The 13306-nt window shown below is 37.3% G+C and overlaps 1 protein-coding gene across 1 annotated transcript in view; it reads right to left on the reverse strand.

Annotated features, from left to right (window-relative positions):
* camkvb (CaM kinase-like vesicle-associated b) overlaps positions 1–13306 on the reverse strand; it is a 50035-nt gene that overhangs the window by 1902 nt on the left and 34827 nt on the right. The window contains exons 2-10 of the mRNA XM_056248607.1: positions 6270–6377; positions 5614–5745; positions 3951–4025; positions 2386–2524; positions 1829–1949; positions 1526–1601; positions 1016–1152; positions 794–872; positions 23–110 (exon numbers count right to left, since the gene is read on the reverse strand). Coding sequence (XP_056104582.1) covers positions 23–110; positions 794–872; positions 1016–1152; positions 1526–1601; positions 1829–1949; positions 2386–2524; positions 3951–4025; positions 5614–5745; positions 6270–6364 — 942 coding nt within the window. The 5' untranslated portion in view covers positions 6365–6377. The remainder of the gene's footprint in view (positions 1–22; positions 111–793; positions 873–1015; positions 1153–1525; positions 1602–1828; positions 1950–2385; positions 2525–3950; positions 4026–5613; positions 5746–6269; positions 6378–13306) is intronic.

Raw genomic sequence — 13306 nt, forward strand, 5'->3', positions numbered from 1 at the left:
GTAAAATGCTTTTAGAAATTACCTTCCACTTGGCTTTTGCAAAGTTTTTCTCAATTTGTGCACAGACATTTTCCTTGATGTTCTTGTCGGAAGCAGCATTTCCAGATATCCTTTAATAGTACAAGAAAGCTTATTATATGGCCTGGAAAGTTGTTTATAGATATATATATTCTACCATTCAAAAGGTTGGGGTCAGTAAGACTTTTTTTTATTGAAAGAAACTAATACTTTTATAGTAAGGATGGAGTAACTTGATCAAAAGTGCCAGTAAAGACATTTATAATGTTACAAAATACTTCCATTTCAAATAAAAGCTGTTCTTCTGAACTTTCTATTCTTTCAGAATCCTGGGGAAAAAGTTATTATGGTTTCCACACAAATACGAAGCAGCACAACTGTTTTCATTGTTAATAATAAGAAATGTTTCTTGAGCAGCAAATCAGCATATTAGAATGATTTCTGAAGGATCATGTGACACTGAAGACTGGAGTAATGATGCTGAAAATTCAGCTTTGAGATCACAGGAATAAATTATGTTTTAAAAAATATTCAAATAGAAAACTGCTATTTTAACTGATATTGTACTAAAACTTCACAATATTATTGTTTTGAATGTTTTTCTGATCAAATAAATGTAGCTTTGGTGAGCATAAGATACTTCTTTAAAAAACATTTTTAAAAATCTTACTGGTCCCAGACTTTTGAATTGTATTTTATACCCCAAAACCTTCTCTGAATAGTTATGAATGCCAATATATTGAGTAATTGTCAAGTATATTGATACTATAAGTACCATTCATGGTTGATGGCTTCTTGAGCAGTCAATCTCTGGTCCTGGTCCACCTCCATAAGACGTGACACTAAGTTTTTAGCTGCGGACCAACAAAATGGAAGATGTAACCCAGTAAACACAACCAACCTTTCACATCATGTCTTTAAAATCAAGGTTTACAAAAGAGAAGTTTGTGCTGTACTAAGCATGTGAGGTTTTATCAGTGTTCTTCAGTAAAAGTACCGGAGTCTGAAATGTCATCCCAGTATGGTGAGTCAAACTCATAGTCTCCAGCAAGAATCTTCCGGAAAAGGTTCTTGTCATGGTTTTCATAGTCATCCTCATCTGCTTCATCGTAGAATGGAGGATTTCCCGAGAGTCTGTGCATGTGATGGGGAAAATCATTACAAACTGTGAGAAGGGTCTGGATAGCGGTAGACTCGCTGACATACTGTCTGATGCATATTGCTCATAAAATGAGCACAATATTGGCTTTTTTTTTTTATTATTGTACAGATTTTGTGGAGACGGCAGCAACATTATGTGAATTAGATATTGCTTTATTAACTCTAATCTATTACTGCAGTATCATCAGTTTCAAATGTACTCCTCAGACAGACAATTCTTGTCAAAGTGGGTGGTTCTTTACATCAGATTATCAGCCACTTCAGCTGATAATCAAAAGTCTAGCTGTGGAAGAGTAGAAGAAAATAAAGGTATTATGAGCTCCTGGTTATAGGAGAATACACTCACAGTATGTACATGATCACACCAAGAGCCCAGCAGTCCACGGGTCGGCCATATCTCTGTCTCCCAACAACCTCTGGGGCTGGTTGAAAAAAAGAGGAGGTCAAATCATTTACAGAAACATACATGCTCTGGTTACCATAGTTCGCTATTCTAATTTGAACAACTTATGCCCATGTAAACAGAAATCTTGCAAGAAAATTCTGTTTGCTTGCTCTATAATCTTGTTGTTTTCGTTGTTCCTCAATAAAGACCATCTGTTGCATCTGCCCCCACGAGTGCTCAAAGAGGTTTTTAAGAGCTTCTTACCCAGATACTCTGGGGTTCCACACGGCTCCTTGATGAGTCCATTCTCCAGTTTTGCCAGATGGAAGTCACTGATGACTATTTTTGAATGTTTCAGTCGGTTGTAGTACACCAGATTCTCAAGCTAGAGGGAATGAGAATGACAAGATGACATGCTGCTTTGTGAAATTCTTGTGTTCCAAAACAACTGATGTAAAACAAACAACATTCTGGAGTGAAATTTAGGAACACCGTTTACTGAATAAGAATAATTATTAGTGAATGTATATAAGATTTAGATATAGCACAACTATGTGCAGTTGTTTGTCAGTAAGCATGTGTGTGTGATGTTGATAAAAAAAAAAGACATAACACATGATCTAAGAAAATCCTTTTTGTTTTTTTTGTATCGGATTTAAATATGTTCAGGTGTTTGTAGTCTGCACTGCGAAAAAAAATTTCTGTGATAATATTAAATATTTTTGTTTTGTTTTCCAGTAAAATTATTGTTTCCCCACTAGCAAATTGTATTAATAAAGCATGATTTGCAAGTGTCCACCAGAGGGCGCATTGCAACGTACCTTTAGGTTCCTGTGAACGATCTTCAGGCTGTGCAGGTAAGCAGCTGCCTCCATCACCTGTCTGATAACATTGCTTGTGTCCCTCTCAGAATAATAGCCTTGATCCAGGATCCAGTCAAAGACCTCGCGACCTGTGGCTCTGCAAGAAACCACACAACGTGCTGAGCTGCTTCTTCTGTGCATTTATGAATTATTCACACCCTGCTTTAAACGTTGGCACCTTCAAAAGCTTTACTTAATCATGCAGGTGTAGCAGACACAAATCAGCAAGTCCACGCCACACACACAGCGTACAGAAGGGACGAGGCATTAAAATAATGAATGCAAATCCAAACAGACAGGTAGGAATGTGACAAGGACGAGGCGGTATAATCGTGCTAGGACAGTCTGAGCGCAGGGTTTATTTCTCTTATGTCTCAGGCAACAGCAGCAGCGGATTTAGCCTCTTGAAGTCAGTATCAACTTATAGAAGAGAACCTATGTCGCCAAACAACCTATGCCGGAGGAATTCTTTTTTTTAATTAATTGTTTTGCCCTTTGCATCCACACGTCATCTGAGAAACAGGCAGCTGCTTGCAATCGCTCACATGCAAAGTTGTGCACATGTTCTGTGTCCTGTATGCAAGCAGTCAAATGCACTTCTGGGTTAAAACGTTTGTCTTAATTGGCAAAATATTAATGTACACAGATTCAGAATGTAAAGTTATGGGGCAAAATGTCTGATATTTCAAAGTAGATTTGTGCATTACACATTGCAGTGTAAATACTGCCAAATAGACCTGCCAGTCTCAAATGTCATCAATAATAATCAAACGGCAATATTCACAAGAAAAGAAAATTGCTCTCATCTGTATAATTTTAGATTATAACTATAACCCTATAAAGCCTACTGTATCATTTACACTCCATTTTTTAAGTTCTCTAAATGATCAACATGATCAGACCTCTGCTGAAAAACCTCTTGTACACAATCTACTACATGCCTTCTGTCGTCCGATTGATATTTTATACTTTTCTAGCAAGTAAAAGGCCTTTTAGTATCATTTTAAAAATGTCCCCCTTCAGGTCATGGTACACATGTCTTTTTGTTGTGAAATATTTACTGATTTTTGTAAAGTAAACATAAGAATAACTTTTATATTGTTATATTGATAGTAATATTTCCAGATAAATACTTACTAGACTGCAGCAACTTTGGTTTAGTTGATTATCCAAACATATTTTTAAAAATAATGTTAAAATGTGAGTAGAAATATGTTACAACAGGCTTTTGAGGAACATTTATTTGTACTTCTCTCAATCATCATTGTATTGCATTCTATTATACTGTACGTCTACATCATTTGAAAACACCTGAAGCTATGCCTTTTAACGTATAGTTATTAGTATGCATAAATATTGAACTTTTTTTAATAGTTAAGTAAACTATTTCAAATGAGTATGCAGAAGAGCAAATTAGTTTTGCTGGAGTGTTGAGAACTGAGAAAATACCAACTACTTAAATCATTACACTCATCTCTGTACAGTAAAGAACTATTTCCTCATGAACTGATTTCAGGACTTACAGCTCAAGGAAGAGGTAGTACTCTTTCCGGGTCTCGTAGACATCGACCAGCTGGAGGATGTTGGGGTGTTTCACCCTGGGGAGGAGAGATGGACAAACAGTTAAGAGACAGTTTGCAGCACATCAGAGGCTGAAACACATGCAGCGTCATGCCCAGATCCACCCCGTTCCACCATCAACCCCACACTTGTGCCCCATCTGCCACCGCAGACTCATACAATGCCAGTCATACACGCCTGCATTTGCATATCGCATGGGTTCCCATATCCGTTATAATCATATTTAATTAAACAACAAATGTTAGTATTACCATTAATGCTCGGTGGCTGAATCACATCTGTTCAAATCAACATTAATGTATGTATATTTTGTGTAACTGTCAAATATGCCAGCCTGAGGAGAAGGCACTAACCAGCTGAGTCTCCCAAGGTTTCTTCTTCATCTACTAAATCTTGGGGAGATTTTCTTGGCCACGCTTGCCTTTAGCTAATCACTGTGGTGTTTGTAACGCATTGTTCTTATTTTATTAAGTTGCTTTTGAATTTGTATTATAATGAAATAAAATGAACTGAATAGCAGATGTGACTGAAAGTTCCCATTAAAACTTCCCTTAGAGCATATTACATTTTAAATCCAGCACGTATAATCGTATGATTTAATTCATTATGCAACATGGACACTGTAAGAGAGTGTTTGAGAATTTTGTAAAGGTGGTTATGTCAGCCAACTTTTAAATTAAGAGATTAATACACTGATTATGCTTTAAAGACACTAATGTGCACTTCTGCCAGCAAAAGAGAGGGGAACTAAAGGTGAACTCGTAAAAAAATCCCTCATTCTAATAGTGACTTTTCTTTTATGTGTTATTCATGAGCTGTTGTGATTTGTGAGCGGGGACACAAATGCAGCACCGCAGGATCAAAGTGACATCAGTGACTCACGGTAGATCAGCCTTTTAGATGCAGTATAATCATATATAATCATACACTGATGCGAAGCATTTATATCTAATATCTTAAGGCTTTGACATGTTTGGTATATTAAACTAAATTCATTGCATCATTAGGTGTTTAGTGTACTTTCCTGTTCTTTGAGAGGACTGAAAATCTCGATAATGAACACCGGCTACGCATAGCTCCACAAAGTCAATAAGCTTTTTGTTAAAATCGACTGTGTGGATTCCACTTTTTACAGAATTAAAGGAAAAAAGCAATTTCCAAGCTATATTATATGGGGTTTTGAAGCGGACGTAATAGTATGTTCAATACAAAACCTCAAATATCTGTGCCATTAAACTGGATGTGATTTTATTCAAATCATGCTTATGTGCAGTAGCTAGAAGTTTGTACTCATAGATTTGCATAAAGTATGCAGTGGAAGTAAATTATTAGGGCTGCAAACAGTTGACATTTTTAAATCTCTCTTCTTTTTTTTTGGAGTTACAAAAGTGACCATCACAATGAGGATATGTGAGCTTCTGGGATACACAAATCATTCCAGAGGAATTACAGTGTTTGACTGACCTTTAAGAATCATTATTCATAAAATTTGATTCTCTTTCCACCAAATGAAATCAAAAGAGCAGATCAGAGGACCGCAGAGGAAGCCGCAGTCTACAAAATGATTGTAAAGGTTTTTGACAAAGAAAACTGAGTTGAACTCACATCTTTAGGATGACAATCTCATTTTTGGCAGCCTTCCGCACTTTTCTTCCATCTTTCTTCAGGAATTTTTTGCAGGTGTACATTTTCAGAGTGTTCTTATCCTTCGCCCTGAAGATCTCACAGAACTCCTCCCTTGAGAAGAAATTACATTTATTGCATGAATTGCATTAGAATTGATATTGACATTATAGAATAGTTAATCCAAAATGAAATTTCTATTAACTCTACAGAGAATTACTGCATGAGCTCTTAAATCTTAATAAATAGCTCTATTCTGATTGGTCAATGACATCATTTAGCTGTAAAACATTTAGTATAACTAACCATTGTCTTTGAATACCATATTCTGACTATACTAGTTTCATGTCTCTCATAACACTCTACAGTCTCACATAATCAAATCATTTCAACTGAAATCAATATTTTATATTCATTCATTTAGTAAGTAGCCATATAATTAGAGACATAATGTGCAGTCAGTCAATCATTGTTGCAAAATAAACCCCTTCAGATTATACTGAATGAACAAATTTTGTGATAATCATGGCTGACTGCACATTGTCCCTTACAAATATACATTTGAGAACAACTTTTGCAACTGCAACTTAGATGCACAAATAAAGAGGACGGATTACACAAAAACATATTTCACTTACGTTTTAACAATCTGCCCCAGATCATATTTGTCTGTAATTTCAGTAGGACTATTGTAGTCCTTCTTCTCGCCAGGATTTAAACAGCCGAATGGCATGGCCCACCCTGCCCTTGAATGAACCCGAAAGAGAAAGAGAGAGGTTAGAGTATAGATCCATTTAATTCCAGTTATCAACACTATTAATTCATTGCACATTGTGTGAATATGTATTACTCAGTCACACCTGTGTGGTTATTCTGGATTAATATGCATGTTCACTTCATATCACATTCTGTGACATTTTTCATTCCGAAGGGAAATAACAACTGTGCATAAACACTGCTCTTTGACATTCTCAAACAAAACAAATTCAGTAGCAAATTTCAAACAATGAGCACTGCTAAGGGATTCGTCTCTCTGCCAATATAATTTCAAATAGAACAATATTTATGGAACTTATGAAAAATGTGAGTTGTGCTGCACATGCAAAACTTCGAATACCTTAGGGTATTCTGGGTGGTTTCCATGTGCTTGGTATGGTTTTATATTGTGATATATAATGTGTTGCTGTTTTCCCTATGGTGTTCTGGTTGGTTGGTTGGTTGGTTGGTTGGTAGGGTGGTTGCTTACCTCTTTATGATAATCTGCTATCTACATCTAGCCTGATACCCTATTTCTGTGAAAGTCTATGGGATTTCTTAATGTCTGCCAGACAAAAAAAAAAAAGACAAAAAAAAGTGTGCTATTAGTATACTTCTTTTAAACTAAAAATAAAGTATATTTTTAGTCTACTTTTATGTACTTCAAAGAAATATACTTAAAATTACACAAGTATATTTGACTTATACTGACAGAAAAGTATATAAAAGTATGTATATTTGGCCTAAACTTGTACTCAATGTTTTGATCGAGATTTACTTAAAAATATAAATAACTATTCTAAGTATACTTCGCTTACTCTTTTGATTGAATAGCCTCTACATATTTTTTCCACATAGCTGTACATACTGTTTAATAAACTTACATTGCTTGAAAATATTGATTTATAAAGAAAACAGATATGTTCTTAATTCTGAGTATGTGATGCGAGTATGAAATCCACTGAAATCCAGCTGAATAATTATGGGCAAAGGAAATAGGGTGATGAAGACAAATGAAAGACTTTAGTGCACCTTTTACCACACTCTGGCATTTGTTTATTGAGAATTTCCTACTCAAACTCTACCTCCACTTTACTTGAGTATGCTAGCTTTAATCATACTGCAAAAATCATACTTGTAAAAGAGATGAATTTGGTAGCGTTAGTCTCCCTGAGTCAACCCAAAGTGTTTAACTCTCTGTAACTCGAAATAGGAAATCTGATATTCTAATGTATGTTCATATATTAAGCTTAATTTTTTAACTGAATTAAGAATGTCGTTTCCCATTCAATCTTGAATGGTTTCACCCATACCGCAACTAAATTATCTTAATTATCAAAATTGAATCCTAAAATATATTAGCTTTTCACCACAGAGCAATGGAGGTGAAGCATCAAACATGGTTTGAAATCAAAATGGTTTCATGCAAGTCAAAATTTTCATTTAATCTGACTATGTAAACAAATTTTTATGATTTAGTTAGATCATTGAAATTACAATTGCAGGTTACCACACATTCCAGTTTACATTTTAGAGGGCCACCCTAGGATTTTTACTGCGCCCCTCTGGCCACCTCATTCAAAATATCCTGGAGGTGCCACTGATAAAGATGATTTCAATATGATGTTAATCAACAGCTTGGAAGACATTTCATGTAGCCAGTCCTTTGACTAAATGTTATAAAGGTCAATCCACGATGAAATATGACTTTGTTTCCAGACGGACTGATTAAAACACCAGCCAATGAGATTTAACCTGGCAATTCAATCCAGCTCTTGCTAGTTTGTGTGCAATATGCATCAGACGGTCACAGTGAACGGATTACGGCTGGTCGTGGGTGTGCAATTTGAAACTAGTCTAGAAGACACACGGCCCAACACTAGTAGGAAATTATTGTACAGCTGACTTAATTATTTCATCATCAGTAATGTATGAGCACTACAAGGTCTACAGAGTATATATATACTAAAACAAAAAAAATAATGCAAACACAGAGAAAGGCAGGACATAATTTACACACACAGTCAAGCAGAAAAAGGACAAGCTTTCTGATTTACTGTACATCCTCAGACACACAGATTGTGTCCTCTGTTTCTCTCCCTCTCTCATATTGTTCGTTCCTCATGTTTCCCCTCTCGCTGTGCTCTACTTTATCTTGTTCCTTCCCTCTTTGTTCAGTTTTGTAAACCTACATATAATGCTAAGAAGTTTGTTATGTAAGTGATGAAGCTCTTTGCTCTATGATTAATTACACTTCTGTTTGCTATGTAAATTTCCTTAAAGGGATAGTTCACACCAAAATAAAGATTCTGTCATCATTTACTCTTTTTATGTTGTTCCAAACCCATACGATTTTCCTCGACTGTGGAACACAAAAGGAGAAATTTTGAAGAATGCTCAAGTTGCTGTTATTTATACAATGAAAGCATATTTAAGTAATTTGTGTGGCCGATCCATAAAGAGGGTCTTTCATCATATTTTACTAATAACATGAATGTATTAATGGCATTAAAAATGCAATACAGTAATATAGTATAATTATAAATTCATTATATAAATAATTGCATGTGTTAACACGTTAACTATGATCTTATGTAGATGCACTTTCTCTATTGATTTCCCAGTATGGCACTATGTAAAGTTCCCCATGTTGGGCTGTGCTCTAAAAGCACATTTTCAGCACACTCTCTCCACATCCATATGCTTTGATATTACTAACACAGCATAATGGGCAGTTTGGCACAAGCACAGAATGTATATAATGTATAAGCATTATAGTCAAGGAATCTGGCCTGCAGGTCTTTGGACGAGGGCAGATATGTTGATCAATACACTGAGATGTTTTACAGCGGCCTGTGTGCTCTAGCCAATATCATCAGCTTCTGTATCATCAGTCATTTTCTATTGAAAGAAAAAAATATTTTAAAATGCAGGTTGAGGGCAAAACTTCTCTAGCTTATTAATTATATTAATGCTTCTTATTTCTATCAATATATAATATTATTCATATATAACACAAATTATATTAATATTTACCTACTCAAGGATAAAGTACAGTTTATGTTCAATGAAAATAAATGCTGTACATCTTCAGATGCCTCGTTTATGGAGTTGTTGTTTTTTCCTCATTAATCTTCATACTCTTATGCTAATCCTTAAATTCTAATGTGTAATATATTGATTTTCTGTGAGAGTTTTCATATTTGAATGAGCATTTTGTAATTCTACTCCATGGTAATGTTTAAATGGTGATGTAAAATGTCATATATTATATATAATAAAATGCTGTTGTGCATTTAAAAGATGATACACAAAAAAGCAATTTGTCTTCAATTTCCTGGCCTGGTTTCATCTCTCCAATGATGCAATTACAATAACGTACAGTAATTCATAATACATTTTGAATAATTGCAAGACCAGTCCCTCTTCAAATGTATCAGGGTCTACAGAGCTTTCCTCTCTTTCAAGAAGCGTTCCTCTGTGCAACAAGCAAAGAACTTAATTGGCTGAAAACTCTTGAGGTTTTTGGAGAAGCGAAGAGAGCAATAGGAAGCAAGAGAAACCGACCACGTGAGCGACAGAGAGAGCGAGCAGGAGGAAGATTACAGCGGGGTAGAACTGCATTCTGCAACATCATCTCCAGCTCCTCATTACCGCCTCTCGAAAGAAATCAGGAGATCCAGAACTTAATACGAAACCGGAAACTTCTAAGAAAAAAGAAATGAAAGTTCCTTTGCTTTCCCAAGGGCACTGTGAATGCTAATTAAACCCAGTGGCTGGTACATTAGACTCGGTTTCAACCTTTCTGCAGACTGTAGAGAAATACAAAATATAGAAACTAGGGGAGAGGAAACGATAATAATCTCATGTAGGGAATAAGCAAGGGAAGGAGAGAGAAATAAGAGATAGTCTTGCTACACACATCAATCATGAGTCACGAGGATTGATAAAATGACAAGAGACAAAAAGAGAAGACAATAGTATTCATTATTCACACACCAGCATCTGCGTCTCTCAGGAAGGGTGGTTTGCAGCTAGTAATCGAGCATCTCGTGTATCCTGCGGCATTGTGCTACCCGACCAGCTGAAACTTCACTCTCATAATCACACCATCTCCAGTTTTTCAGAGCTGGCAAAATCTGTGCCTCCCTCCATCAGTCCCATCTGCCTTTAGTTTGTAAATACATGACATCAGGTTGGGCCACGGATAGGCCGAGACGGAGATCGCTGAGCTTCTGATGGCCCACAGATTGGCTTACAGCAGGTGGTTTAGACATCTGATCCAGAGACGCTTTGAGATCCTACTGCACACTGAGTTGGGTCAAATTAACCAGGGATTGGTTATACCATTAAAGGTGCTATATGGAACTTTTCTTCTAAAATGAATCCTTTTTTTATTGCCTGTGTGTGAAGGGGTTGTAATCACACATTACAATGATCCACTTGTCGGGTTTTGCTATTACCTCTGAAGGCCAGTAGTGCTATTTCTATGTGAAGACTCCGGGTCGGATTTTCTACGAAATCCATCGGATGTGACGTGCATGCGCGCTCCCGAGCCTCTCTCCTTTTTATATACAGTCTATGCGACGGCACTGCAGCTGACGACATGGAGTCTGATAATACCAAAAAACGACCTGCCTCCAGCACAACACAGACTCCAACACAAACTCCACATAAATATAAAAAACAAAACAAAAATGTATCTGCTGAAGCTCGTCAGGCCAAACGTCAATCGGATCGACTTATGACGAAAACACGGATCAACATCGGCAGAGCGTTTGAATTATGGAGAGACCCCCGCTATATTTAATGTGATAAATTACAAGTTTTCAGATATGCTGAAATAATGGTAAACTGTAATGAAATAGCAAGGTAAACTACAACATACATGAGACATGAAATGAATACAAAAGACTGTTCCAGGATAACAAAGAGTAGGCGCTTTAGGATGAAGGCTAACTTTTATTTTATGTACTAGATCTACTGTCTAACGTCACTCATCCCACTACTATCATATTGTTTATAATACACATTTCCAGACATGTTCAGTACACTGAAATTGTTCAGTCTAGTTCACTAACCGTTTTCGTTATCATATTATACATTCACCTATGTTGACATTGCTGATTGTGAAAGATACACGAATAGTTAGTGAAATGCCTTATGCTAACACCACATGTCGGCTAAATACAGTCAATGTAACGTTATCATGGTACGAGCATGGGGCATTAGTTCAACGTCAAGCTGATAAAAGTAGCCTATTATTGTAACGTTGCAGTGGGAGTTTACATGGATTTCCAGCATGTTGTGTGATGCTTTCTCCGGTTGTGTTGAAAGTCTCAGTGTGGCCGGCACCATGAGTGCTCGCTCTTGTGTTCGAGCACGCGCGAGAGTACGAGCGCTCTTGTAAAAATTGGTTGTAATCTGAAACATCACCGATAGAGGCTGCTACAAAAATACATATAGCACCTTTAAATGTGGCAAAAATCCACTTGATATTTCAAATGTTTTTTTTCTAACGCCATGTCTACACCAGATGCGAGCAGTGCGACGCCACAAAAGCAAATAGAACCCATTATAATCAGTGATGCTGTCTACACTAGTGTTGTCAAAAATATCGATATTTCGATAAATATCGATACTGAAATATCTGAACGGTACCAATACTAGTTTCCCGAAGTATCGATACTAGCCGAGCGGTCACTTTCACTTCTCTCCAAAGGCGCGTTGACAAACACCACACTGACGCACTCGTCTCATTCGCTCTGGTTAAATAGCAAAAGTGAAGTGAATGGTAAGATGGCGAGGGCGGCGCCCCCCCGACCGGCTTTGGTTGATTGATAAAGAATACCGCGAGCTGGCATGTCGGAGAATAGCGCGGACACGAGCTACACACCGCGAGCTGGCATGTCGGAGAATAGCGCGGACACGAGCTACACACCGCGAGCTGGCATGTCGGAGAATAGCGCGGACACGAGCTACACACCGCGAGCGGGCATGTCGGAGAATAGCGCGGACACGAGCTGCACACCGCGAGCGGGCATGTCGGAGAATAGCGCGGACACGAGCTACACACCGCGAGCTGGCATGTCGGAGAATAGCGCGGACACGAGCTACACACCGCGAGCTGGCATGTCGGAGAATAGCGCGGACACGAGCTACACACCGCGAGCGGGCATGTCCGGAGAATAGCGCGGACACGAGCTACACACCGCGAGCGGGCATGTCGGAGAATAGCGCGGACACGCGAGCGGGCTGCGGGCACCCAGCAGATTGTTTGACTATCAATAATCCCTCACATGGGTGAAAACAGACTTAAGGAACAGGCTCCAGGGGTAGGCTACTATTTAGCAGCATATGCTCAGCATCAGGGGTGTTTGTTGTTTGGACAGACCTGCCCCCAATGCTAAAAAAAATCCTCAAGGAAACACTGTAACTCTTCTCATTTGAACTTTTCTGAAACATTAACCAAAATGGCCTAGTATTGTTGTTGATAAGAGTCTGTGTTGTCTCGTTTTAATTCTTAAAGTTAACATAATCTGACTGAGGAATCTTAGACAAGTAAATATTGTAACTGTGGTCAAATGTAAATTAACTGGTGCCTATTTAACTTTATTAAAAAAAATATTATTTAATTCTGCAATTTTCCTTCATTAGCGATTATCATCAATTTGATTACACAGATATTAATTAAACTAAACAGCTAGACAATGGCATCTCTGAATTCAATAATGACATGCCTTTAACTTAAAATTGAATGTTTAATCTTATTATTATACATTACTGACTCTCTATCCTCCAATTTGATACTGTTAAGTGCTTTTTTGTTACAGTATATTTTAATCTTTGGTAACAGTGCTGTGGAGCACCAGAACAATGCCACAGACTTGAACTTATAAAAATACATCATGTTAGCTCT

Source organism: Rhinichthys klamathensis, unplaced genomic scaffold (genome assembly GCF_029890125.1).
Source record: "Rhinichthys klamathensis goyatoka isolate OS25496 unplaced genomic scaffold, OSU_Roscu_1.1 h1tg000056l_1, whole genome shotgun sequence".
Classification (NCBI taxonomy): Eukaryota; Metazoa; Chordata; class Actinopteri; order Cypriniformes; family Leuciscidae; genus Rhinichthys; species Rhinichthys klamathensis.